This window comes from Gadus macrocephalus, chromosome 9 (assembly GCF_031168955.1).
Source record: "Gadus macrocephalus chromosome 9, ASM3116895v1".
Lineage (NCBI taxonomy): Eukaryota > Metazoa > Chordata > Actinopteri > Gadiformes > Gadidae > Gadus > Gadus macrocephalus.
Window position 1 is genome coordinate 19,888,623 of NC_082390.1, and position 27,523 is coordinate 19,916,145.

A 27,523-nucleotide genomic window follows, 5' to 3' on the forward strand; every position below is an offset into this window, starting at 1 on the left:
ATGGATACTACCCCTCACTCCCTCCCCCGCTAGCACGGTGGGGGTAGGGTAGGGGTGGGGGTAGGGGTAGGGGTGGGGGTAGGGGTAGGGGTGGGGGTAGGGGTGGGGGTAGGGGTAGGGGTGGGGGTAGGGGTGGGGGTAGGGGTAGGGGTAGGGGTAGGGGTAGGGGTAGGGGTGGGGGTGGGGGTAGGGGTAGGGGTGGGGGTAGGGGTAGGGGTAGGGGTGGGGGTAGGGGTGGGGGTGGGGGTAGGGGTAGGGGTAGGGGTAGGGGTAGGGGTGGGGGGTGGGGGTGGGGGTTTGTTTTCATGATTCCAATAAGGACAAACAAGAGGCCGCTCGTACATAGAGGAGGAGGGGGAATGCTCTGTCTGGTGTTATAGTCAAATACATTGGCTCATATGCCGATGCTGTGTTACTTGCAGTACAACTGCAGTACAACAAAAAAAGTCAATAATCTAGACATTTTAGATGCAATTATATATCGTACATTTATTTTTGCCAATAATTGTGTACCACTCTCAGTGGTCTGCAAGGACTTAAACTGCGAAGTCGGTGTTAAGGTTCAGATTAAACCACAGCCAAGGAGCCCGCAAGACGCGATTGGTTCTTATGACACTGTTATGGGGTTGAATAATTGGAGCGCACCAATTGGATTATGTTGCCCACACACTCCTAATAATGCTGCAAGGTGTGAGGAGCTGTCCCTGTTAACACAAAGTACCTGCCAAGATGTCAGATCACATGCAATCACCTTCTCCCAAACCTTCATTAAATCCCTCTCGGCCTTTACACAGCAGACTCTTTGGTTCTTCATTGTCCCGATATAGTGTGCTCAGGTAGCAGGTTTGAAAATCCAGTTGACAGGTCAACACACTCATCAGTACGTTTTTTTTTACCTGCTCTGCGTCTGACAGGCCACTGCTTGAAATGTTGGAACACAAAAATCGAAATCACTGTCAGGAATATTTAATATTTCAAACCACAATTTATTGTTTGTATAGCAGCAGGTACTTTGTGTTAACAGGGACTGCTAACACAAAGTGTGTGGTGGGCAAGATCCAATTCACCAATCCAATTGGTGAGCTGAGCTCCGATTATTCAAGCCCATTACAGTGTATTTATATATATATATATATATATATATATATAATTTTTTATTTTATTTTTTCCTTGATTTGTTGGAAATAAATTACGTATGCACATGCTGGCCCTTGCTCAGTGACCCGGGCGTGTCTGTGTGTGAATTGCTTTGTGGGCGTGTTCAACGAGCCGTGTCCATGTTGGTGTTTCCTCCGAGTCACCCGTGCAGTAATTCGCTGTCTGGCAGCGCGGCGTCACGCACCGGCCAAGGCTCTGCCTTTGATTGAAGACGCCATATAAGCCTAATTGATCCCAGAGCAGCAGAGGAGCTCCGACACGTGGGTGAGGTTTGAGATGTGTGAATTAGTAACCAAGTCACGTGACCAGTCTGACAGCCAATCACTATGCGGGTTCAGCTTTGTGGCGTTGCTGAGACAATAATGACAGATGGCGCTTGAGAATAGATAGCTCAGCTGCGCTCTGCATTCTATGTGAATGAATATATCTATATTTATAAATATAGCCCTATTGCAAGAGCAAAATAAGAAGAAAACAAATATTTTTTTACTTAACGTGATTGAAAACACAAACATAATTGTGGCTTCTTGCATGTAACACAGGCTCCAACACGAGCCTCCCTTGAATGATATTTGATTATTTAAAAGGACCATAAATCACCTCATGCATGGCCATGTCTTTGTGAAATGCCAATAGGTCTTTCATAGTGGGGATGGGAGTGTCTCTGGGCCCAGGGTCTCCAAGGAATCATTAGGAGGCTGTGCACAGATGAAAGGAATTTACACATCCAGGCACACACCATGATTGAAAAGGGACACATGATGCTACCATCTGTGATATGGTATAGCAATTATATCATGTTAAATCTGTAAAAACACATACCGAGATAATACATGGAAATTATGAAATGCATGTCCCTAAAACTGACTTGAATAAACAAAAAATAAACATTTCGATTTATTTATTTAGAATGCCTTACATCTGATATGTCTGGAACAATGTATTAAACAAATAAAGAGTCACAATACATTTGATAAATAAAGTTTCAGTGATATGAGAAAAATATGTAAAACATCTGCATCTAAAATGACAATGGCATAAAAGATAGCAACGTAACGTCATCATGTAACACATCATTACTTTGATAACACTGCCAGGAGATCCCCCCAAACACTGAGACCTTCCACATCAAAATCTCCGTCTGCCATCTTCAGAGCATTGAGCTCTTTCTCCACCTCCTCCCTGAGCAGTGGGGAAGTCTCCACTAAGGCTGCAAAGTGGTCCGTCAGCTTCTGGAAGGACACTCCCACTGTGGTACCTGTTGGAACCCACTCCCCTTCGTCTATGTCAAAGGTCATATCGGAGGCCCACCTTTTGAGCACAACGCAGTAACTGGCCCTAAACTCCAAGTTTTCCTTGACATGGCTCATGATGTGATCAAGAGGCACATGCAAACACATATTTTGCAGCAGCTGTTCGTTTTGCTGTAACCAGTTCAAGAGAAAACCACGGGAGGCTGTTGCTGCTGGAGTGTTGATGTTCCTCCTTAAAGCAGACGCAATCACCAAGACGACATGGTCCTCACATCTCTGCAGCATCTCCTCCAATAGTTCATGCGCTGCGTGCGCCTCTCCTCCTTCACCAAACAGCGCATCCAGGGTCTCCATCAGCAGCCTGCCCTGGACCTCTGCCAACCTGCCCTGGACCTCCGCATCCACACCTGGAGATGCATTGGTCCTCACAGGCATGGCTGTCAGGACTCTGCTCGCCGATCTACACGCAATGAGCTGTTCAACGTGGCCCTTGGAGTCCTCGGGCTCGTTCTCATTGGCTTCCATAGGACTCAAACTACCGACCAGTACCTTCAGGTGGGTCCTGGGTAACACGGGGTTCTTCAGTAACCTGGTGAGTAGGAGGTGCTGACAACGCGACAAATCCCCGAACGAGACGTCCATGTGTCCCGGGAAGGTGGCTCTTAGGCTTTCATTGGTGGTCTGCAAATGTTTCTCCATGATGCTCCGGATCGTCTTCTTGTTGTTGAACCTTGCATACAGGAGCTGACAGTACAGGGTCCACTGAAAGGCTCTGTCCAGGGTCTGTGTGTCCCACTGCCTCACCAGGTCCGTCTGCACCGCGGCCAGCAGCTCCGCGGTGCTCTGCAGGTTCTTCAGGACCTCCTCCATCACCATGAGGCTCTACATGGGGACACTCGGGTCATGGTTTCTGTGTACCATAACGTCATAAGATCATTACTAACATCAAGGTAAACACCCAACTTCACTGCCAGCAGTCAACGGCTTTGATAATGTGCGCGTGCGCAGTGATGTCCCGCGACTTTGTGTTTTATCCTTCAAAATAAAAGTGAGCCAAAGCGATTCATGACAACTCATTAGTCACAAAAGCTTCAATAAACATTCTCACAACATATTTTATAATACCGATACACGTTCAATACGACAGAATGAACGTAAAAAGATCCTAACAAACAACGCGCGAAGTACCTGACTTGCTAACAGTCAACTGGTCTGATCATGTGCGCTTGCGCAGATGTGTGCGGCGCCACTCTGCGGCGCTACTTTCATACTTCAAAATAAAAGTGGGCCAAAGCGATTCGCGACAACTCATTTGAGTCATTAAAGCTTCAAGAAATATTTTACAACTTACATAATAATGCCGATTGAATATTGAATTTTATTTTTAAATGGGGGTTTCAACTGAGTTGTATGTCGATGAGTGATAAAATAAACGTTTGATATTATCATGAGACATGTGTATTGCAGCAGGCTTTGGAAACATAATATTGTATGTAGGCTATGCACATATATAACCTGATAGCTGAAGTACCAAAGCCAGGGGCAGGAAGAAAATACAAAAAAGGGGCATACCCATCATAACTTCCCTCCCATTATGAGCAGTGGTTTCCTCATCGGGTCGGCGGTGTCTGCAGCAGTGGAGGCTACATTTGTGTGTGAGAGTCTGTGCAGTAGTGGATGCTATGTGTGTGTGAGTGTCTGTGCAGTAGTGGATGCTGTTCCCTGAACGCTGGCTCAGTGTTGTGAAATGCTTCCACTGTAGTGTACTCTAAGTGTGTGTAGTGAAAAGCATGAATATTGTAATCCAGGAGAACAGGGAACGCGGCTCCGGAAGATCTGCATCCACCTCTTGAATTGCAGGGTAAGAGTCTTGATTTATTTTATTTATTTTTTATAAGCGGTCTCCTCTAGACAATCCTTCTTTCTGCTTTACCACTTTTGAAACACACAATTATAATTTTATTAATTCTCTGGTCTATGCACAAATCTTTCAAATCCTCAAAATCCATACTGCCAGAAAGGGGTGTGCGGGTTATGGAAATTAAATAAAACGGATAATAAAAGAGACTCCATGAACATACACTTGAAAGTTATAGTGGTTGTACTTACCTTTAGTCTTGAGTGAAGTTTGAATGGTTTGATCATATTCCAAGTAGGTCTTCAAATGATTGGTCACAACAATTTTTTTTTTAATGTTTGCTTCTTTGAGCAAAAAATGATAACCATTCGTAAAATCTCAGAGACTGACTTCCAACACTTTGAAATCCTGAACCAAGAAACAAAATTAAACAAAAGATTCAGATTTACTCATATGAATACAAATGCCGGGTTCTCCTTTTCAATATTATTATTGTTTTTATTATCTAAAAGTACAGGTTATATACAAGTTAAGTTAGTATGGACTCTGAAGGAGCCGGGATGGACCAAGTGAGCCTTGAGATCTTGTTAAGTGAAAGTAAAGGGATTAGTGTAGTGAGCGCTGAAGGAACAACAGGCTCTGTGTCTTTGACTCGCTGTGACTCAGCAGTCGGGATTCCACCATAACCTCATTGCCGAGTCATCTGGAGCCAACTAGGCCATGTTATGATTGCTTTCTACAGGCTTCGAACAGGCCTTTGAACATCTTCAGGCCAAATAGCTCAGATTAATGCTGGTTTGATTGCCCTGAGAAAATAAACGAGAGGAAGACGGAAATCAGAAATTCTGATTCAACGAGACCTGCATAGATGTAATAATTAGGAAGCATGGGAAAGAGGCATGCGTCCTGACCCAGTAGAAGAGGGAGCCAGATATGTTTGGGATCCTTTGATTCCTCTAAGATTCCTTTGCATGAGAAAACACTGAAAGAACCCAATAGGAACACAACGTCACTTGTGCTAATTAGTAGCACCGCAAAAGTTGGAGGAAAGTCATCCATCTGGATCATACTGGATTGAGCCCATGCTGCCAATCGAGACTCCGCTGGCATTGTAGGACATGGGGACGTTACCGGCAACACACACATGCTAAGCCTCGAGATCCAGAGAACATACTTGAGAGGTGGGAATGTAGTGTCTGGCTGCGACTGCCCAGTCCCAGTGTGTAGGTGTTTTCACAATGGCCTGTTGTGTTTTCTGTTAGCGATAAGATAAGATGACCTTATTTCCGAGACAACGTTCCTCTGAGTCTCCAGTGTGGCGACCTAGTGTGATTCTGTCTCGGGATCCAGGGGTGACCCCAGATCCCCACATATTTGCTGGTCAGCAGTCTTGAGGTCAAAGGATCAGAGTCATATGTGGACCTGATGCTCTGTTCCAGAACGAGGGTTGAGCCTCATCGTTACAATATCCCAGGGTGAACCCAGGAACTGCACATCCTTGTTTGAATAATGATTTATTCACATTTGCATTGCATCCTTCCGTTGCGGGAAGCCTGCCTGTTAAAACTGAACGTAACAAGCAGACATTCACAGTCCAGGCTCCAAATGGAAACCTTAACGGAACAAGCTATGTGTTTCCTTTGAGAATCGAGACAAGTGGCATTTCAAATAATTATGTTGCTATCACAAAGCCTTGAGGAAATCGACACAGCTGAATGTAATCTTTTCCACTGTATATTATGATATAGTTTGGTAAATAGGCCCAGTGCTAGTTACATCAGTACAAATTAGGAAAATGTAGAATTGTAGGTTTTTTCCAGTCCTCCTTGGTTTTACATCTAGTTTAACTCTGAAGCAATATGTTTAATCTGAAAATATAACCAGCATAGTATACAAATAAATGTCAACACCTTATTGAAAATCAGGCAATTACTGATTCACTTATTAACTCGGCATTAAGCAGAAGAGAGATTCAAGATTCAAGGGGACTTGCAGATATAAGACACTACGTATTTATCTGTTTTTATGTATTTTGTTTTAATTATGGTTGTCGTCATAGCAGTCAATTAATCTGTAATACTATGTATGGACGTCGCTCTTGATTTCTTAATTGACCTCCTGGCCGCCTTGTTGTGGACGGCATTTGTTGAAATGTTTACGGTTAATCTCACATGTAATCTTGTCAATCCTCGACTCTTTGCCCGGGTCCGTCAGTCTTGGCTGGTCTGAGTCCTTTGTTATTGAGAATGGGATTAAGAGCAAGGCGGATGGGTAGCGGAGAATGGTCCACGTCATTAGCGTCTATAGTTTATGCCAAGGCGAATTTGGCCTTAGTTTGGTTAGAAGGACAATATAATCCTGCTCTCCGCTCCTACCTAAACTGCTGGGATGTTGATCAAAGATAAATAGTATGGGTCAATTGTTGTTGCAGTACATATCCTGACAGTACAGTAAGTGACTACATGTCTGAGCATGAGTGGCCCTGCTGGGAATCATACCTCTAACCCTGGCTGTGTCTTTGTCCCTCTGTCCTCTCAGACATTGAGAGGCACCATGTGCAGCTTACTGAGCCCGAAGCAGCCCCCGGGCCCCGGCCTCACCGACATGCAGCAGTACCAGCAGTGGCTGGAGAGCCGTCATGAAGCCAGCCTACTGCCCATGAAGGAAGACCTGGCCATTTGGCTCACACATACCCTGGGTAGGATCCACAGACAGACAGACAGACAGACAGACAGACAGACAGACAGACAGACAGACAGACAGACAGACAGACAGACAGACAGACAGACAGACAGACAGACAGACAGACAGACAGACAGACAGACAGACAGACAGACAGACAGACAGACAGACAGACAGACAGACAGACAGACAGACAGACAGACAGACAGACAGACAGACAGACAGACAGACAGACAGACAGACAGACAGACAGACAGACAGACAGACAGACAGACAGACAGACAGACAGACAGACAGACAGACAGACAGACAGACAGACAGACAGACAGACAGACAGACAGACAGACAGACAGACAGACAGACAGACAGACAGACAGACAGACAGACAGACAGACAGACAGACAGACAGACAGACAGACAGACAGACAGACAGACAGACAGACAGACAGACAGACAGACAGACAGACAGACAGACAGACAGACAGACAGACAGACAGACAGACAGACAGACAGACAGACAGACAGACAGACAGACAGACAGACAGACAGACAGACAGACAGACAGACAGACAGACAGACAGACAGACAGACAGACAGACAGACAGACAGACAGACAGACAGACAGACAGACAGACAGACAGACAGACAGACAGACAGACAGACAGACAGACAGACAGACAGACAGACAGACAGACAGACAGACAGACAGACAGACAGACAGACAGACAGACAGACAGACAGACAGACAGACAGACAGACAGACAGACAGACAGACAGACAGACAGACAGACAGACAGACAGACAGACAGACAGACAGACAGACAGACAGACAGACAGACAGACAGACAGACAGACAGACAGACAGACAGACAGACAGACAGACAGACAGACAGACAGACAGACAGACAGACAGACAGACAGACAGACAGACAGACAGACAGACAGACAGACAGACAGACAGACAGACAGACAGACAGACAGACAGACAGACAGACAGACAGACAGACAGACAGACAGACAGACAGACAGACAGACAGACAGACAGACAGACAGACAGACAGACAGACAGACAGACAGACAGACAGACAGACAGACAGACAGACAGACAGACAGACAGACAGACAGACAGACAGACAGACAGACAGACAGACAGACAGACAGACAGACAGACAGACAGACAGACAGACAGACAGACAGACAGACAGACAGACAGACAGACAGACAGACAGACAGACAGACAGACAGACAGACAGACAGACAGACAGACAGACAGACAGACAGACAGACAGACAGACAGACAGACAGACAGACAGACAGACAGACAGACAGACAGACAGACAGACAGACAGACAGACAGACAGACAGACAGACAGACAGACAGACAGACAGACAGACAGACAGACAGACAGACAGACAGACAGACAGACAGACAGACAGACAGACAGACAGACAGACAGACAGACAGACAGACAGACAGACAGACAGACAGACAGACAGACAGACAGACAGACAGACAGACAGACAGACAGACAGACAGACAGACAGACAGACAGACAGACAGACAGACAGACAGACAGACAGACAGACAGACAGACAGACAGACAGACAGACAGACAGACAGACAGACAGACAGACAGACAGACAGACAGACAGACAGACAGACAGACAGACAGACAGACAGACAGACAGACAGACAGACAGACGCATGCACTCACAAATACAGACATATCAATAACAATAAAATAATAAAATAAAAGAAACGTCTTCAAAGCCCAGACAACAGCTCACATATTTTCACAGTTAGCTCACTGGCGTTTCTGATATGTTCAGCATCTCAAGACACACCCCACACCCAGAACCACACACACCCCCGCACACACACACAACCACACTGACATACACACACACACACACACACACCCACACACACACAGATCCCCATTTCCACTGTCACATGACCTCCCCGAGTGCACTAATTGAATAATGGGTATCATTAACAAACGTCTAAATGATGTACGGCAAATAAAGGAAGGATCAGCAGAAGGAATGTTAAACATTGGCGTTGTGTATTAAACCACTGTGTGTCTACTGCTCTCATTACATTTCCATACACACACAAAGCCGTCTGCTTAGCAGATTTGAACTATTCGATTGTAGCTCAACTTGGTTACGTGCGAATAGAAACCTATGATGTTGTTTTTTGTTAACATACGATATTGGCTTGGCTTGTAATTTCCCTCTCTGTCTCTCCCTCTGTCTCTCTCCCTCCACTGTCAACCCTATGTGTTTGTATTGGAGCCAGCTGAGGCATGAATGTGTGTGGTTGGCCAGTTGGAGGTGCATCACAGACATAAAGAAAACAGGAGTGAGATGCTGTTCCCTGTTTGACTGGGAATACGGCTTCTATTCTTCTGTTACGATTTACAACAACAACACCGACTTTCAGGATCCTCATCCAACAGCAGCCTCAGCTCATGTTGTGACAGATGGGGCCGGGGCTTGGGAGGTGTCTGTCAAAATTCTAACAAGTGAAGCTTTACAATGGAGAGAGGTGGGGGGGGGGGGGGGGGGGGGGGGGGGGGGGGGAGGAGGAATGTTGTTGGCTGTGCTATTTGAGTGGATGACAGATGCATTAAAGGAGTGTAATGTTGTTGTGGTCTGAGGCAAACAATGAATGTCATTTATAGTAGTATACACAGTCTGACAAATGCTGTGCATTGTGTGTTGAGAGCTACTGGAATATATTCTCCCGGTTCACTCAGACACACAGGGCCTCCATGATACGAGACAGCAGCATATTCCTCAAGCTTTCAATCCCCCTTTTCCCTTCTTCATTTTTGGCCCAGATCACCACATTTGGAACTCATTAAAGGCCCGTGCCCCTAGCCCCCTCCTCCAATACCGAGGAGAAAGGAGATGAAGAAACCAAAAAATCCCCCCCACCCCCTAGTTTCTTTCCACAGCTACACCTACCAGCACCTCCTATTTCAGCATGAGCTAACGCTGAAGGAATGGCCGTCTGGAAGCCGGTCAACTGGACAGCACATGTTGATCACCCATCTATCTGGGAGCTGTGTGAGCGCAGGGACAGCGTTACTGTGCAGAGCAGAATGGAGAGCTGCCTCTAATGAATCCGTCTCTGTGACTCTGAGGCATGTTGTCATAAGATCTACAATCTCTGCTTCAGTCATGTGCCGGCGAGAGGCGCTTGGGCGCTGTAGACGCATGGTAAGCTCATGTCAGGGCTCTGGGTGTTTGTTCAGGACGGTGTGAAGCGCACAGGTCACCTTAGATCAGGCACACCTATCAAATGACGTTCTCAATCGGTTGATTATTATTGTGATTACAAGGTGATTCATTAAGGGACTCTCTGGTATATGTTATCTGACCATCAGTGGGCTTGGTTTGTCTCTCCCTGTAACCTGTACAGGTGTGGAGATAACGGGGGAGAGCTTTATGGATCGCCTGGACAACGGGGTCCTGCTCTGTCAGCTGGCTGAGACCCTACAGGAGAAGTTCAGGCAGAACACTGATGCCCATGGGATCAACAAGGTAACAAGTAACTGCATTTATACAGCGCTTTTTAGGACACTGACATTGCTTTACATGATTGTGTGTGTGTGTGTGTGTGTGTGTGTGTGTGTGTGTGTGTGTGTGTGTGTGTGTGTGTGTGTGTGTGTGTGTGTGTGTGTGTGTGTGTGTGTGTGTGTGTGTGTGTGTGTGTGTGTGTGTGTGTGTGTCCAGCGCTGTAAAGGTGATATTCATACACTGAGACCGATAAGCATTATTGACATTGTTGAACGAATGTGTTCTTTTCAATATTTTCTATATGGTATCAATAATGTAAGCTATTTTTATTTTTGGTACAGTTTATATTGATCGTGCTCCGTAAACACCTTGAACCCCCTCAGGCTTATAAACACAGAGCTATTTTCTTTAGTTCGCCTTATAATGATATAAAATGAATTATAAATAAACACACGACTCACACTGTAAATAATGAACATGTGGTGAATAGTTGAAGCAAATCTTTCCTGCGCATATCCATTTGTGATTCAACCTCAGTATCCAATAAAAAATATCTTACCGCGTTATTCGTCTGGCACCACTGTGCTGAGGGCTCAGGCTACGCACACCACACCATAAAATACATTATAAATAATTTATAATTCACAACTCTGGCTCTATACCTCTCTTATTGGTTTAAGTCTGCATAGGCTCGATACACAAGCCGTGGTTCTGCCTTGCGATTATTAGTGCTTGGCACTTGGTTCTATGAACATCCTTACCGTACCGACAGCGATATATTGTTGTTTCACCTCCTTCTGACAAACGTACTTATTGTAAACTGTTTTGGATAAAGCGTCTGCTAAATGCCCTAAATGTAAATGTGAATGTAGGAGGGTTTGGTGGCTCCTGGGGGGAGAGGCTGGCTGTTTACACCAGGGCCCCTGCTCTGCTGTTGAGGCTGGGTCTCCTGATCCCAGTGTGAGCGCAGCAGCACAGATGTGTGGAAATACTTGAGGTCAATGGCCGTGGAACGGAGGAGGATCCATCGACATAGAGGATCCTATTGATTTCTGAGAGAGGAGGGAGGCAGGGAGGAACCATGAGAGAGTCTCCCTAGGCGCAAGACAGCCTCAGAGAAAACAGCCTGTGAAACCAGCTTGTTTTCAACGGGAGACGGATCTCTGACGTGTTTAAAGCAGCACAACGGGGGTGGGCTGTTCTCGTCAGAGTTCTCGGTTGGGCTATTTGCAATATCAAAGTAAAACGATTCTGTTGTTTCGGAACAAACAGGATGTTTTGCTCTCTATCCAAGATGTTGGATTGTTTTCTGGTTTCTGCTTGGTCAACTAATTGCAGTATGTTGTATACTGCATTATGCTGGTTTCTTACTGAACCGACTGTTATGTGTTGAACCGACTGTCTGACCAGACAACATGACATCTTGGACCCCTAAAAGGTCTTCTGTTCGACCTTATACTTTTATTGAATATTTCTCTTTCAAATTATTGTTTGGAAGTCCATGTGATCGTGTCATTTAATGCTTTACTGAGGTTGCTTTATAAGCATTCATTTAGTTTAGAAATGCTAAACATACTAGTATGGCACAATTACGTGCAACATAACTTTGATTTTACATTATGATATCATAGATACATGGAGATATTCCAACATAGACGAAATATAAAATATGAATGAAAAAATTGTGAATGTTATAACTTGCTTGTACTTTTGCCTAAATCTACAGTGTACAAATGCAATTGTATGAGTTGGGACTGCCACCATGTTAGTGGCATATAACCCACTGTCAAGGTTATTACTCACAACTAGCTATTATCATAAATCTAAGGTCTGATGGAGTCTATTGTGAATGTGCAGTAGCCATCATATCAGATCTTGACTATTCCAGTCTGGTTGACCAAGCTATAATATTTCCATATGTTTTCCTTACATAGCTGCCGCTGTTGGTTCCCATCCAGTCCAATTGAACGTCTCACAGAGGCTATAGGGGTTAAATTCAATAATCACCCATGCCAAGATGGCAGGGAGTAAGCTTGCTCAGCACCCATAATAACATTATTACTTACAATCCGAGGAGGTGTGTGTGTTTGCATGTCAACGTGGGCGTCATTATTATTGGCAGCCAGGAATCCAAAGTAACACTATAACAAAGATCCCAGGAAAGCCCAGGAAAGCTTGAGAAGAAAAGTCTAGACAAAAATAAGTGCATATTTTGAGCATTACCTCATCCTACCTTTCCCGGAGCACAGACGCACAGATCCTGCATAAAAACCAAACCGAGAATTGTAAATCACGCAGAACGGACTGCGTGGGGAAGGCAGGGGGGGGAGGAGGGAGCAGGGGAGGGGGTGGGGGGAGGGAGGGGGGAGGGCAGGGGGGGTGGGGGGGGGAGGATTGAGTGGGGGAGGGCAGGGGGTGAGGAGGGAGTGGGGGAGGGCCTTTGCCTAGTGTAGTGGCCGTGGGTTTTAAAACCTGCCAGCTCCCAAATAGATCTGTGAGGGGGAGAGAGGTTCTGGGTTCGGAGCTGAAACCAGAGACTTGGCAGCTGGAGAACAAATCTGCAGCAGTAACCAGTGAAGGGCCCTGTGTGCGCTGAAGCCTCGTGCAGGGGCCTCACCGTCGGTGATTTGGGGTGTTAATGGCTTTTCATTATTTCCCCGGTTTACTGTACACTACTAACTGTACAATGCTGTGGTCTGTCTGTGGCTCTGTTTACCAGCTTTGTGGTTCATGTAAAATGACTCCGGGCTTGAGCCCAAGTCTCTGGAGTCCACTTGTATGCCGCCTGCCTCTGTACCTGCTCATTAGGGACATGCATCTGAATCCACTGTAAGTTGCTTTGGATCCGGCAGAAGCTCAGGGGGTAGAGTGGGTTGACTGGTAACTGGAAGGTTGCGAGTTCAATCCCCAGCTCCTCCTCTCTGATTGTCGGGGTGTCCCTGAGCAAGACGCCTCACACTGACTGCTCCTGACGAGCTGGCTGTTTCCTTGGAGGGTTGACTGGCCACCGTCTGTGTGTGAATGTAAAATGGTCCCAGAACAGCCAGACACGCTCTGTAACATCACACCAATATGTGTCTCCTTCCGTTCTACCGTCCGGTCTCCAGCAGACGCTCCCGTCCAGAAGGATACCCTGCCGTCGGAGTGCCCCTTCTGGTTCCTTCTTCGCCAGGGACAACACAGCCAACTTCCTGGCCTGGTGCCGGTCGGTGGGGGTGGGGGACACCTGCCTGTTTGAGTCGGAGGGCCTGGGTGAGTGTGTGACGACTGGCGCCCGCTCCAGTGTGGGAATCAGGATGCTGTTTATGCAGACATCGGTGTGATAACATTGACACACTAGGCACTGGTTTTATCCTCCGGATCTAGCGATGCCGTTATCACTACATAGATATGTCTGTTAATGGGCCCTGCTGTGTAATAATAAAAAGATTGTATTGGCCTGATTAAACATGTAGTGGGACCCATCGTCTATCTGTCAGTGTCTCGCTGCCCCCCGTCCCCGTCCCCGTCCCCCCTCCCCGCTGCCTCTCTGGCAGAGAGGAGACCGAGGCTATCATCGGCTTGTTGTGATTCAGACGCACAATGCACCACAAGGACAGCCGCTCCACTGGGACCACTCTAGCACATGGTAGCCCTCTATCAGATGGAAGCAACCCACACATACACAATATAGTGTGTGAGTGAGTGAGTGGAAATGTGGGCCACTCGTATGCAAATGTGGGTCTGTTTCACATCTCCATGCTCTCTGTATCTTCTAGGATTCGGTTTGACCTGCTGCAGGGATGTGATTTATGCGTTCTGTTGAGCTTGGGAATACCGATATGCATACAGATTTACGTTGAAAAATCAGTACAGTATGGGAGATTTACAGCTTTACGCTGTAAAATCAGTACAGTATGGGAGATTGTCATAGATATAAACGATAATGATAAGAGTTTCAGTGAGGAATTGTAGGAATGCAAATGACACGCTGAGCAGGCTACGCTGCATAACTTCTGGGTTTAAGGAAAATCAGCAAATACCGCAAAAAATGTCCAACTCTCGGCTCTCATTTCTGTTTTATTAAAGATAACATTGAATGTGTCCCATGCTTGTATGCTCTGTACAACCTTGAACCATTGTTTGGCGAACAATGCCCTCAAATAGAAGTGTGTGCAGGCAAGAGTCTGTACCGTGCACACAGCTGTTTTTTATTTGTTCATCGAATCAAAACATGGTTTAATGAAGTATACCACAAAAAGAGCCACTGGACTTTTAATGATTGGAAAATATAATATATGATATACAATTATTATCAATATAAAATGTATACACTACATGTTATAATTCTTAACCTTTTAAATGTCACTTTGTTTATTTGTCTTAAGTAGTCCTTGTTATTTAGATATACAAACATCTACATAAACCTGCATCTCTCTCTCCTCGTTCTGCCTTTACTTTCTTTGGATGGAAGTTTCGGTACAACGGTAGACGTTACGACACAAGGTTAGCGACCCTCTCTCCATAAGGCATGGTGTGCGCTCTCTCACATGCTTCATACATCCTCCATCCCCCTCCCTCCCACCGCCTCGATGCCAGCAGGGAGATCACCCTCCATGTCTAAACGCTCACCCCCGCCCAGACCGCTGGAGTGGGGTTCATTCTCTTCAGATAGTGTGTGTATGCATGGGGTTCGTCGGAACAACAATTAGGTGTTTTTTTGTGCCCATGTCATCACTGCAATGCTTCGCCATTAAAGAACCATTCATTCAACCATCCCCCCGATCCCATTTGATAGGACAGGGATAAAGAGTACATCCATGGCGCTGTGCTGTTGTAAGACTTCCTCTCTCCTCTGTAGTTCTCCACAAGCAGCCAAGGGAGGTGTGCCTCTGTCTCCTAGAGCTGGGTAGGATAGCCTCAAGGTAAGATATGGATGTTGTTAAGGAATAAGATTTATATTATAAACATAATTCATATTATAAAACATTATGACATGTGTTGTTTGTGTTGCTTAACGCTTGTTGTTGATTCACTCATCCCTCACAAAAACAATGCAAGCATTTATCTTCCAATTCCTGTCATAATCACACATAGAAATAACTCTATACAGCCATGTGCAGTCAATTTTAACCCTGCAAATATAATTCAAATCCCTCTGAAAAATCTCCAGTCACACGCCAGCAACTGCTCCCCCTCTCCAGTGTACTTCTGTCTTTTAAATGTGCGTTCCTTGAACAATAAGTCCTTATTATGTCATGATTTTATTACTTTTAATTAATTAATTTTTTTATTATTATCACCGAAACCTGGCACACTCAAGACGATTGGGGGGGGGGGGGGGGGGTTGCTGTCATTTTCAGAAATCCTTTTAATGCACTCCTGTTGTATATAATGCTTTTAATTTGTTTGAACATCTTGGTTTGAGGATACACTCAATAAATCATTTTAATTTACAGACCCCCAAAACCGAAAAGTGTTTTTATCCAGGAGTTTTCAGAGTTTTGATCCTATTTTATGTCTAAATTTGACACAGTTCTTATTTTAGGTGTTTTAGCACCTTTGTCTGCAGTCCCACTCAGGGTTTTATCACAGATTTTTTTTTGATGTTTTCGATTATTTTAATCTCACCCAAGCCGTGAATGAACCAACTCACTCTAAAGGTCATACACTAGATTTGGTTTTATTCAGTGGTCTCAGCCCAAATTATTATTTTAATGATGCTACACATGAGACCTGTGAGGAGTTTTTACAGTTTTTTAAAGACAAAGTTGATTTTATTAGGCAGCAGATCACCCCTCCAGATAGCATTTTATCCACCAGTAGAGACACTTGTTTGTTTCCTCCCAACTTTTATCTTTTATGGTACCAATTAAATTTCAGTCCTGTTTTAGAGCTTTGCACAGCACTGAAACTGCCCTCCTCAAGGTTACCAATGACCTACTTATAACTACTGACATAGGAGAGAGTGCAATTTTTATTCTTTTAGACCTAAGTGCCGCTTTCGACACTATAGATCACGCAATATTAACAACTTTTTAAAAATATTTTGTTGGTATCAGGGATACTGCACTTCATTGGTTTGATTATTATCTTTTTAACAGAACCTGTGTGGTCACCATCGGCAACCAATCTTCCCCTACAACACAAATAGCCTATGGTGTACTGCAGGGTTCCATTTTAGGTCCTATTTTATTTTCAATATATATGCTCCTACTCAACCAAATTATCCAGCGGAACAAGCTTTCTTTTCACTGCTATGCTGACGACACATAGATATACCTTCTCCTCCGGCTTCAACGATCCGAGAAGCCTGGCTGCTGTTTTAGAACCGCTCATATTTTCCTCCAACTCAACAACTCCAAATCTGAAATAATACTTTTCAACCTGCCTACCACCATCACCAGTCCCATCAGTCTCGGTCCATTTTCCAATAATATCAAGCAAACTGCCAGAAACGTAGGTGTCATTTTAGATTCAGACTTCACTTTCATCCCTCACATTAACAAAGTTGTAGTCCTTTTTTTAACATTTTCTATCACAACCCGACCTTGAAAAAGTAATCCATGCCCTGATATTCTCTCGTCTAGACTACCGCAACTCTCTGTTAACCGGCATCAACCACAAATCACTCGCACCTCCAGTTGGTTCAGAATTCATCAGCTAGGCTTCTCACTGGTTCTAACAGACCACATCACATCACTCCTGTCTCAGCTTCTTTGCACTGGCTCCCTGTCTGTTTTAGAATCGATTTTAAGATTTTATTGATCACTTTTAAGGCTCGTCGAGGAATAGCCCCTGAGTACATCACAGACATGCATGAGCCTGTTCGCAGCCTTAGATCTGCGGGCGAGGCCCTCCTAACTGTTCCAAGGTCGAGGCTCTAGACTAGAGGTGATCGGGCCCTCTCCACCAGGCTGCCTCGGCTTTGGAACGACCTGCCCGCGGAGATAAGGCTTGCTGAACCAGTAACCTCTTTTAAATCACTTCTTAAAACACATTTTTATAGACTTGCTTTTACGTGATGCCGTCTTTTTATTCTCTTCCTAAATTTCTTATGTCAAAGCATTTTGTAAACCATTGTTTTTAAAGGTGCTATATAATAAAGATATTATTATTATGTTGCCCGTCCTGCCCCAGGTACAAAGTAGAACCACCAGGACTCATTCAGCTGGAGAAAGAGATTGAGCTGGAGGAGAAAGCCCCTCCCCCTCCTCCATCACCTGTGTCCCCAGACCCGCCCCTCTCCTCCTCGCTGTCCTCGTCTTCCTCCCCCTCCCCCGCTCCAAATAAATCCACCGCCAGCAAGAAGAGCACAGGCAAGCTGCTGGATGATGCAGTAAGTCAGCACCTCCTGCTCCGATGGGCGCGTTTCCAAATTTGGACCAGTCAAAAATGTATCAGGAATATATATAAATATATACTGTATATGTTTGTGCAAGATGTTGTTTAGGCTTTCCTACAATACATTGGAGTGGTTCGACTGAAATATGCTGTGTGGGTGTCGGTCTGTGTATGTGTTTTTGTGTGTGTGTGTGTGTGTGTGTGTGTGTGTGTGTGTGCCTGTGTGTGTTTGTGTTTTTTTTAGGTGAAACATATTTCTGAGGATCCCCCCTGCAAATGTACCAATCGATTCTGTGTGGAGAGGCAGTCTCAAGGCCGCTACCGCGTGGGCGAGAAGGTGCTCTTTATACGGGTGGGTACACAAGCTGTACGTTCTACACAGTATAGAATATGTGTGTAATACATGTGTGCTCAGTATGAAAGCTGAAAACCAATCCATTGTTTCTCCAACAAGTGAAATCTCATTAACTATGAATGATATTCTAGAAATCTCGGTTCTCACAAAACATAATGTCATTGCGACGTTAAACAGGAGGGTTAAACCATCTCCCCAGATTAGGCATCTTTCTTATAGATTATCAACCATATCACAGAATACTGACAACCTGTCATTACACAGATTACATTAGTGGGTAAGACGTGAGTGCAGTTTCTTTGAATGAACAAAGGGGTGTGGGAGAAGGATAAATGGAGTAAGGGAGATTAACGAGCTAGCATTAGCACCCCTGGGATCCTGGTTACTTGGCAACACACAAGCAGGATTCACACTTCTGGAATGGAGAATCACAGGTCCTGGGTTGGGGATGTGTCGAGAGGAGGAGAGCAGTCTCTTGGATGTCCTCTGTTAGCTGTACTATACAACAGCTCTGAGTGGAAGGTGGGGCTGCACACCTTTTTGAAAAACCTGCTGACCATGGTTACAAAATAATTATATTGGCGTAATTATTCCAGTTAGAGACTTGCAACTTGCAACCGAGACTTGCACATTTTTGTAATAATAAATAAAAAATCGTGTTGGTTAATTTAAAGGATGGGAAATTTCCAGTCTTCTGTTTGTTGCTGGGCAACCAAGGACAAATTATATAAATGTGCGGTGTGCGTCTGAGGCTCATCATTCTACCAGATCAAAGCGACCCCCTCCCCTCCTCCTCCTCCCCTGCATTCTTCCCAGTCTCTCCATGTCTCTCGCCTCATAATGTGGAAGATGCCTTAATTAAAATTCCTCAAATGGCGGCAGCGCCCAGAAGTGCCTCCACAGCACCGAGGCATGCAGCCCGGTCCCAGGCTGCCCCCGTGTCCCATGAAGGTTGAGTCTGAGGGCTGACCCGCCTGCTTGTGGGAATAAATGAGATATTTGTACCTAGAACAAAGAGGCAGGAGAACAGCAGCCGGTTTAGGGTTGGGAGGGGCCCCAGGCCAGGGCCCTCTCCTGGGTGTCGCGACAGACCTAGTCCTGGCTCTCCGGGGGAGCCGTGAGTCCGATAGCTGGCTGATTGAAAGCTGTCCCCGACACCGAGCCATTACGTCCCCAGTCACAGAGCCTCGGGCTGCGGGGCGGGGGGAGGGGGGCTAGCAGGCCATGCTGATTGGATCACTGCCCTGCCTCTGCCCTCTGAATTGATTCCTCTCGGAGGCGTTATGAATGTTTGATAGGAGGCTGCTAGATTGGGGGACGCCGTGGTCTTCTGAGCGTGGGGGAGGCGGTTAGATGTCAACAAGTTAGCTGTGCGGCCCTTCCTCCTCTCAATCCGTTGACGGAGTCGATCAGTCAGTCCTCTTAGAACATCACCGTTGCAGGTGTCCGTAAGGGTTTTACAACAGCATGTGGAAGCTATGTTACCGCGTCATTGTAGCGGTGTGCTAGCTTCAAAGAGGATGTGCCTTTGACAAGCATACATGTTGAAGAAACATGGTTTATATTCAAAGTATAGGAGGGAGAGCGCAGACATATTTTACATCGCCTGCCATTCATCCAGGCTCTGAAGACGGTTCCCTGGTCCCCAACAGAAGGTCTAGCGTGCATTAAGTAGCCTAATGCGTGATGTTAACCTGTTGTGATTCAGGAGGTAGGGGTTAAACCTATTTAGTTATCAATTACACACATTATGTTGAAGTGAAACCCTTGATCTCGAGTTAGAGTTTATTGGTAATAAAAAGAACGGGAACGGTATTATAGACATTGAGGGCTAATTCAAGCCTTTATAGGAAGGTGACGATCTGCAATAAATACCTCTCTCTAGACTGACACAAATTTGTCAGTGAATATGTGTCTGAGATCTCCAATGAGTTGATTAGCAGCTTGTGATGATTATACCATGGGCCGGGGGAGGGGGGGAGAGAGGTCTATGACATAATCGGCGCTCAGCGAGATGTAACCACAGACCGGCAATGTTCATAGATGTCCACTCAGCCCAGGCTAGCCTGTAGAGCTGGCCGCCACAATAGGCAACATGTGATACCTCAAGGTAAAGATAAAAAACTGTTTCTCATTAGCCAAGGCAGGCACAGCCCTGATGAAGAACACAACGCCTTAAAATAAGTGACCACCCTCTGTGACCGTCTCCATCCCTCTCGGCCCTGCCGCCTCCCTTCAGATGCTGAACAACAAGCATGTGATGGTGCGGGTCGGCGGAGGCTGGGAGACCTTCGAGAGCTACCTGCTGAAGCACGACCCGTGTCGCATGCTCCAGATCTCACGGGTGGAGGGCAAAGCCTTGCCGGTCACCAGCGGCCGCACCCCCATGATCAAGGACCTGGGCCCCGACAGCTATCTGGTGGTGGCGGCCCACTACCGCAGCAAGAAGTGAGCGCCCAGCGGGTGTGGAGGACCTCTGGGAGGACCCGTGACGGTGCCACTCTGTGTTGAGGTTCAAAGGTGGCTGCAGGTGGATGGATTCCTCCGTGGCTGCAGAAGAGAAAGCGTTTAGATGAGCCAGGGGAGACAAGGTGTTAAGGGTGACTCATGTGAACCCACGTCTCCTTCTGAGGAGCGGGGTTGTCTGATTGAGCTCATGGAAGTTCGAGGCCTGGTATCAATGACATCTGCTATTCAGGTTTCATGACCATTGAGGCAGTATGGGTATTGTGATTCTTGTTGTATATTTTTGGTTTTACACCATAACATCAGTTCCTTATTTTTTTCTTTCTGTACTGTATATGAAACATGGGGTATTGCCCCACATGATGTAGTGGGGCCTTCTCTGGAACCATGCAAAACTTTTCGGTGCACACTTTAATGATGAGTTTAAGCTAGTTCTGCGGTCCTCACAGACTACAAATATGTCTATTCCAGCACTCATTTTAATGCTCTATTTACCAAAGTGATGTATTGCCTTGTTATCTTATGCTGTGATTTGATCGGACCATCGTTAAACCAAAGTGGGTCTTCTACCTATTTCCAATTAGTCCAATTAGTTTCTCTGTGGGTCGGCTTTGATGGGTTGAAGTTGTATTTTCTTGGACATTTGTTAGGGCCACCCTTTATAACAAGACTCGCGGTTCAGCGGCCAGTAACATGACAGGAAAAAACACCTAACCAGAATTAAAGGTCAGATAATAATGACTCTTCAGTAAACGTATGTCGTTCCCAAACTCCCAACAACAGGTGGACTGTTTAACCAATACAAAAAAGGTGGAGGAAGCCTGGGTCAGCCACACATTGGGCCGTCAAAGCCAGGAGTTCCTCCTCCAAACCTACAATTCCCAGACTCTCTACTTACAACAGAAACACAAAAACAGACTAACAGCCCTCCATTCCCCGAACCAAAACAGCTCAGGACAAAGTGACAACCATACGAAAAGTATAGTGAGAGACCCGTGTTGGAAGACAGGCCACGCCTTAAGTAGCGGCAATAGTAGTAGTAGCTCCACCACCGAATCAGGATCACCTGAGAGACATAGAGGCGAAAAAAGCAGGAGGAATAGCAAAAAGGGGAGGCTCGTAACAACATTATGTGACGCTCTTCTTACTTTTCTTCTGCCAATAATTCTAAAAATAAGTATCTATTTTTGTATTTACTTTAGCTTTAAGGTGAAAGACATTTTAACAAAATAAATGCAGCATTACAGATTACCAATTGACCCTTTCTCCTCTTTGATGCATTTATACACATTCATCGATATACCTTCAGAAATCACCTATAGAACTGTTCTCATGAGGCTGCTGTTAATCAGCTTCTAAATGTCACTGCAGTCCTATTATGCATTTTTTATAAGGCTCCCTTTAATAAGACCCTAACGTATCGTTTTAGTTTCATGTGGGCTACCTTATTTCTGGTGCAATGCTGACCTCTAGAGGTTTTCCACTGCTCAAGGGAAAAGAAGGGTTGGCAGAGGAAAATCTGCATCAGCAAAGGAAAATAATACAAACGTTTCTAGTAAAAAGACAAAGTTTGAGCCATCGTCTGTAGGGAAGCAACCATATATAAAATATTTGCCTTTTAATGTTGAGGTCCACAAACTTATGGTATACTGCAGGACCTTAAACTTGAATCCAGTGCTTGTCTGAGCCCAGGGACCTTTGTAAGGAGCTGTTCCACCCAGGTGTGGAACACAGCCATTCCTTGATGAATATACACAACCAGATTTATTGGTGCCGTTTTGTTTCATCAGCAAGAAATAATACACGTTGCATTGGGTAAAACATAATTTAATGCAGCGGCAAAAAACACAGCCTACATTTCCTGTACCTCCAAGAGCACCAAAAGCATTTAAGGATCAGGTGATAATTTAAAAAATGATAAATAGCACTGAGTTAAGCATGGCAAGTCAGATTAAATACATACTCAGGCCCACTGCCTGATCTCCATTCCTATACTTTCTTCAACTGATGACGAGTACAGCAGCAACAACGTGCCATTCAACACATGCCTCCGTCACAGGCCATCCGCACGCTACGTGGCACTTCACAGACAAAAGCGTATAGTTTTCCTTATGAAATCAAGTATACAAAGACTGTATACAAACATTTCTCATAAATAAAACAATTCAATGACAAATCCAACCTTCTAAATCATGCATAGCGAGCAATAGAAACACTAATGGAGGTGAATTCAATGAGGACTCTAAATTACAAAGTGTACACCAAAATAATCTGATATAAAATGTGAATCAATGAAATATGGCAAACTTTAATTAGGAATTCTATCTGATTTCCAAAATTAAATATGTTTTATTAACAGTTTTATTATTTGTATCTATATTATATAAAAATATTTGCATTCAAAGGCAACATCTTTGTCTAAAGAGAAATTCTGTTAGGGCTAACTACTAATGTCCTTCATCATCCATGTATGCACTGACTCTTTGTAAATGAACCCATAATCAGAAATGTCATAAATGGCAAACACCCATTACAGGTTAACCAGAGCAAAATGTGACAACCTGCCAAGCAGCCAAGCTAAAACCAGTATTTCATAGAGAGCTCTTCAGAGAAAAGCATACAATTCTTTGCATTTCTTGACCAACACTTCTGTGAGGATATCAGTTTAAATTGCATTCAAACTCCTTCCTATTCTCCTCCCTGTGTTAAAGCTCCTTCAACAGTCCAACATGGCGTATGTGGTCACACGGCGTCAGGTCCTGCTTTGACTTCACTTCAGATTGTTCTTTAAACCTCACTTTACTAGACGCTTGGCGAGCAAAACAATATATACTCAAAATAAAGGACTCGTTGGACAGCGGCAGAGACAACTGCCATGTCATCTTGCAGCAATACTTCCTGTCCTGTAGTTTGAACTCAAAGGCCAGAGGATCCTCAGCCAACCTGCCACTGAACAGAGAACCCACGGTTAGAGAGATCATACCAAAACATGACGTCAACATTTTTAATGCATGTTTATGTCAAGATACACAATAACCCCAGTGAAGGTCTAAGTGGTGCGTTTAAAAACCTACATTGCCTTTACTTAACCCTTTACTTGACCAATACAATTTAAGACATAAATAATAACAATAAAACAATAAATTAACAAAACAATAATTACAAATTTCACGTGCTGTATCATTTTATTTTATTTCTAAAGCATTCAGATAAGCCACTGATAATCAGATATGAAACTGATCGTTTAAGCAATGTTTTGTTTAAAGAATTGTATTTATATATATATATATATTATATATCCTAATAAGGGCTTAACAACATGTGTAAGGTTTTGGAAATAATCAAAACTTGAAGAACAGTATACGTTGAACATCGGTTCTTCCGTGTGGAATCAGCCATCAGCCATTGGACCTGGACCCATTTCCACAGGGACTGATCGTACTGCTCCCACACAAACCATCCCAGTGGGAGCAGCATTAAGCTTTAAAGGCTACTCCTATAAGGACGGTCAGCCTGCCCCCCTACGGGGAGGACTGGAGAGACTAGCCATCAGCCCTCCTCCTCCTCCTCCTCCTCCTCCAGACTGGAGAGGCTAACCTTCAGCCCTCCTCCTCCTCCTCCTCCTCCTCCTCCTCCTCCTCCTCCTCCAGAGACTAACGTTCAGCCCTCCTCCTCCTCCTCCAGACTGGAGGGACTAACCTTCAGCCCTCCTCCTCCTCCAGAGACTAACCTTCAGCCCTCCTCCTCCTCTAGAGACTAACCTTCAGCCCTCCTCCTCCACCTCCTCCTCCAGAGACTAACCTTCAGTCCTCCTCCTCCTCTAGAGACTAACCTTCAGCCCTCCTCCTCCTCCAGAGACTAACCTTCAGCCCTCCTCCTCCTCCAGAGACTAACCTTCAGCCCTCCTCCTCCTCCTCCTCCTCCAGAGACTAACCTTCAGCCCTCCTCCTCCTCCTCCTCTAGAGACTAACCTTCAGCCCTCCTCCTCCTCCTCCTCCTCCTCCTCCTCCTCCTCCAGACTGGAGGGACTAACCTTCAGCCCTCCCCCTCCTCCTCCTCCAGAGACTAACCTTCAGCCCTCCTCCTCCTCCTCCTCCAGACTAACCTTCAGCCCTCCTCCTCCTCCTCCTCCTCCTCCTCCAGACAGACTAACCTTCAGCCCTCCTCCCCCTCCCCCTCCTCCTCCAGACACCGAGGTGCTCATGGCCTGCTTCTCTGTCTCTTCTTGTTTTTTCCTCTTCCTATCCACCGCCTCGGGGTTTTTGACCCCCCTGTATGTTGTCTGGGAACGTAGAAGCAGAAGAGAAGGAGAGTGAGACATAAAAGAGCCATAACACGCATGCAAGACAGCAGTGGATTTAAAAGAGCACTGTGATAAGATCCCTTTGTTGAACCCTGGCTGTACAAAAGGCTTCCTAGATGTGCCACTCCTGGAGTGGCACATCTTTTTGTGGCTGTAGGCTCGCTTATCAATAACATTAATTTATGGTTACTACCTGAATGTAACCTATTGATAATCTTTAGAATCCAGCCAGTCAAGGTACCATTACGACTGGGGACACAATATAAAACTAATACTGTCACTGAACCATACATTTGAAGACACAAGGTCTTAGACAGCGCCCTTTTAAAACAATGTTGCACTGAGAACACAAGAAGCCCATCAATGCCAAATAAGGCCTGAGGGCTCGGACACTCAGCCGTGGGTAGTGTTGCACATACTGTATAAGCACAAGCATGTGACGCCTCATTGATCAAGTGTGGAGTGCAGGAAAGTTGAAAGCACAAGAACATGTGTGGAAGGACAATTTGATATTTTATTTAACGCTGAAATTGAAATGTGGCTTCAAAGCATAAAGATGTGATTGAAATCAGCCGAGTTTCTTTGAAGCCAACGTAGAAGACAAGACATATTGTTGGCCACATAACACCACTCACCTTAACACACGTTTTGAATGGTTCTTACGGGTTTGCATAAGGAATTTCTGTATAATAGAAGATATAGCCACCGCATGGTGAGGCATATTTGCTGTATTGTAGATATTTTACCCCGACATCCAAATCAGTCTTTCCCGTGCACACAGAAAATAACGTCCATATCCCACTGTTGGATGGTGTCCTACCTCCTTCTGCCTCTTCTCTGCCGCCTCGGCCAGCTGCCGTCTCCGTGTCTCCTGTAATGAAACGTTCAACTGATCCTCAGAAACACTGCGAGTTCAGACACTGGCCCAGTAGGGTTATACTAGGTAAGCAGAAGCTGGTCGATCACAATGGACCAGTAGGGTTCTACTGGTCCATCACACTGGCCCAGTAGGCCTACTTTGGCCATTCCTCACATTCCTGCATCAGACAAAGGTCCATCTGTCGCTACAATGCTTTACGGGTTCAATGATACAGTAGGCTAGGGTATCTAGAAGAGAATAAGATCAACCTATCCATCGATTCATGTCTCTTTTTTTTATTCTTGCCACGAAAAAAGTGAACTTCTAAAGTGGAAATTTACTTACTGGGTCTGGAGTCTGGATGGCGTCGTCCGCCGACCCGCCAAAGCAGGAGAAGCACATTCCCATTCTGGATGATCCCGTTACCGAAAGTCGAGAAAGGGACAGAAGATGATCTGGTATGTAGAGTAGTATTTAGGGGTGTTAAAAGGTGACAGTTGACGCGCTGTCTCCTCAGACCTCCAGCTGAGGCTGTGTCGCCTGCATTACCAGTGTTGCCAGATTAGACCAGTGTTGGCAGATTGGAACACTACAGCCAGGGTTGCCAGATTGGGCGGGATATCTGGGCCAATCTGGCAACACTGTATATGACGCTAAACTACAGGCTAGGTCAGCGCTAAGCTCTCTACCAAGCAATGAAACTAACTCACCTAAAACCCGAGCGATAGCATGGGGAGGGGTAGTAAGCAACCTATTGCTACTTTAGGCCACACCTGTTGCCAAATAGTGGCGACATTTACAAATCCAGAAGCAGATAGCCAGCCGTGGATCAGTGAGTTGTTGAGTAGATGTTTCCCAGCAGGCAGTGGCTTAGGGGAGCGTTCAAGATAGATTCAGAGCGTTAACGATGAACATTGAATCGTAATAGTAATAATTACATAAAATAAAATAGAAACAGTCCCTCTTGCCTAAAACAGCTGTCAGAATTATTCGAAATTCATATTTGATCAAAAAGTCTCCAATAGGGACAATTTGTTGGATTGAAATCTATCTCCAATGCATCCGTTGATATTGAACATAACTTCAGAAGAAGGGTTTGTTTTTTCCTCTCTCTGAAACGTGGTCAAACAGCATCATCTAGCGGTCACATGTGTGAATCGTTCTGCTCGGTGGTCCAACACAATCATAGTGGTCACATGCGTGAATCGTTCTGCTCGGTTACCGTTACCTCTAGACTAGAGGTAACGTGCTTGAATCGTTTTTCTACCATCATTCGCAAAGATAGCATTATGTTTTACGAGGCTACAAAATAATTTTGCCAGTATGTTCCAGCTCTGTGGGGTTACTTAATTTCCCGATATTTTGGTAAATATACACACGGATGAAATTGTAATGACACATTCCAACCTTAACACACTAGCAATCAGGGAAATATCTTTGGTGATTAATTGCCTCATTGTGATTTTGCTTTCTGAGGATTTGGTTCGTCCACATCCCAAACACTAACAAAATATTATAATTGAATTGTATGTAATATTTTGTACAGTGGATTGAATTCCGGTTGACACATTTATGATTCGATGCCAGTAGCTGCATGGGAATATGCATGTATTCAAAACTTTTAAAGTTTTCTATACTCATAAAGCATCTACTCTACTCAATAAATGTTGTATTATTGTTCGCGTGATAATGTTTGAAACTCCACCCCGTCCAGCCCAATACTTGGCATCAAACGTGG

At 45.1% G+C, this 27,523-nt stretch overlaps 3 protein-coding genes across 7 annotated transcripts; 1 reads left to right on the plus strand and 2 right to left on the minus strand.

Moving 5' to 3' along the window:
- Window positions 1–2,044: 2,044 nt before the first annotated feature.
- On the minus strand, window positions 2,045–3,584 carry fancf (FA complementation group F). Its single transcript, XM_060061299.1, has one exon. It carries the CDS (start codon window positions 3,285–3,287, stop codon window positions 2,235–2,237), a length of 1,053 nt encoding a protein of 350 aa, XP_059917282.1. The 5' UTR covers window positions 3,288–3,584; the 3' UTR covers window positions 2,045–2,234.
- Window positions 3,585–3,981: 397 nt separating this feature from the next.
- On the plus strand, window positions 3,982–21,874 carry LOC132464750 (growth arrest-specific protein 2). 2 transcript variants are annotated; one of them, XM_060061301.1, is made up of 8 exons: window positions 3,982–4,272; window positions 6,808–6,967; window positions 10,382–10,503; window positions 13,590–13,731; window positions 15,320–15,383; window positions 17,599–17,797; window positions 18,047–18,154; window positions 20,397–21,874. In XM_060061301.1, the coding sequence occupies exons 2-8, from the start codon at window positions 6,823–6,825 to the stop codon at window positions 20,607–20,609; spliced, it is 993 nt and encodes a 330-aa protein (XP_059917284.1). In that variant the 5' UTR covers window positions 3,982–4,272; window positions 6,808–6,822; the 3' UTR covers window positions 20,610–21,874. The 2 variants fall into 2 exon arrangements, with proteins under 2 accessions (XP_059917284.1, XP_059917283.1); XM_060061300.1 differs by having other exon boundaries at window positions 3,988–4,272; window positions 13,587–13,731.
- Window positions 21,875–22,434: 560 nt separating this feature from the next.
- svip (small VCP interacting protein) lies at window positions 22,435–26,680 on the minus strand. Of its 4 annotated transcripts, none has more exons than XM_060061304.1 (5): window positions 26,496–26,680; window positions 26,131–26,194; window positions 25,747–25,797; window positions 24,777–24,905; window positions 22,435–23,572 (listed from the first exon to the last, which is right to left on the minus strand). In XM_060061304.1, the coding sequence occupies exons 2-5, from the start codon at window positions 26,191–26,193 to the stop codon at window positions 23,558–23,560; spliced, it is 258 nt and encodes an 85-aa protein (XP_059917287.1). In that variant the 5' UTR covers window position 26,194; window positions 26,496–26,680; the 3' UTR covers window positions 22,435–23,557. The 4 variants fall into 4 exon arrangements, with proteins under 4 accessions (XP_059917287.1, XP_059917288.1, XP_059917289.1 ...); XM_060061305.1 differs by having other exon boundaries at window positions 26,131–26,240; window positions 26,496–26,679; XM_060061306.1 differs by lacking the exon at window positions 26,496–26,680 and adding an exon at window positions 24,282–24,306 and having other exon boundaries at window positions 24,808–24,905; window positions 26,131–26,489.
- Between the last annotated feature and the right edge of the window lie 843 nt (window positions 26,681–27,523).

Bases quoted from the DNA above. Each gene is read 5' to 3' on its own strand.
- fancf (XM_060061299.1), bottom strand. From the start codon at position 3,287: ATGGTGATGGAGGAGGTCCTGAAGAACCTGCAGAGCACCGCGGAGCTG.
- svip (XM_060061304.1), bottom strand. From the start codon at position 26,193: ATGGGAATGTGCTTCTCCTGCTTTGGCGGGTCGGCGGACGACGCCATC. The intron at 25,798-26,130 runs GTAAGTAAATTT...GTTTCATTACAG, and splicing joins CCATCCAGACTCCAGACCCA to GAGACACGGAGACGGCAGCT. The intron at 24,906-25,746 runs GTAGGACACCAT...CTACGTTCCCAG, and splicing joins CAGAGAAGAGGCAGAAGGAG to ACAACATACAGGGGGGTCAA.
- LOC132464750 (XM_060061300.1), top strand. From the start codon at position 6,823: ATGTGCAGCTTACTGAGCCCGAAGCAGCCCCCGGGCCCCGGCCTCACC. The intron at 13,732-15,319 runs GTGAGTGTGTGA...TCTCCTCTGTAG, and splicing joins GTTTGAGTCGGAGGGCCTGG to TTCTCCACAAGCAGCCAAGG. The intron at 18,155-20,396 runs GTGGGTACACAA...GCCTCCCTTCAG, and splicing joins AGAAGGTGCTCTTTATACGG to ATGCTGAACAACAAGCATGT.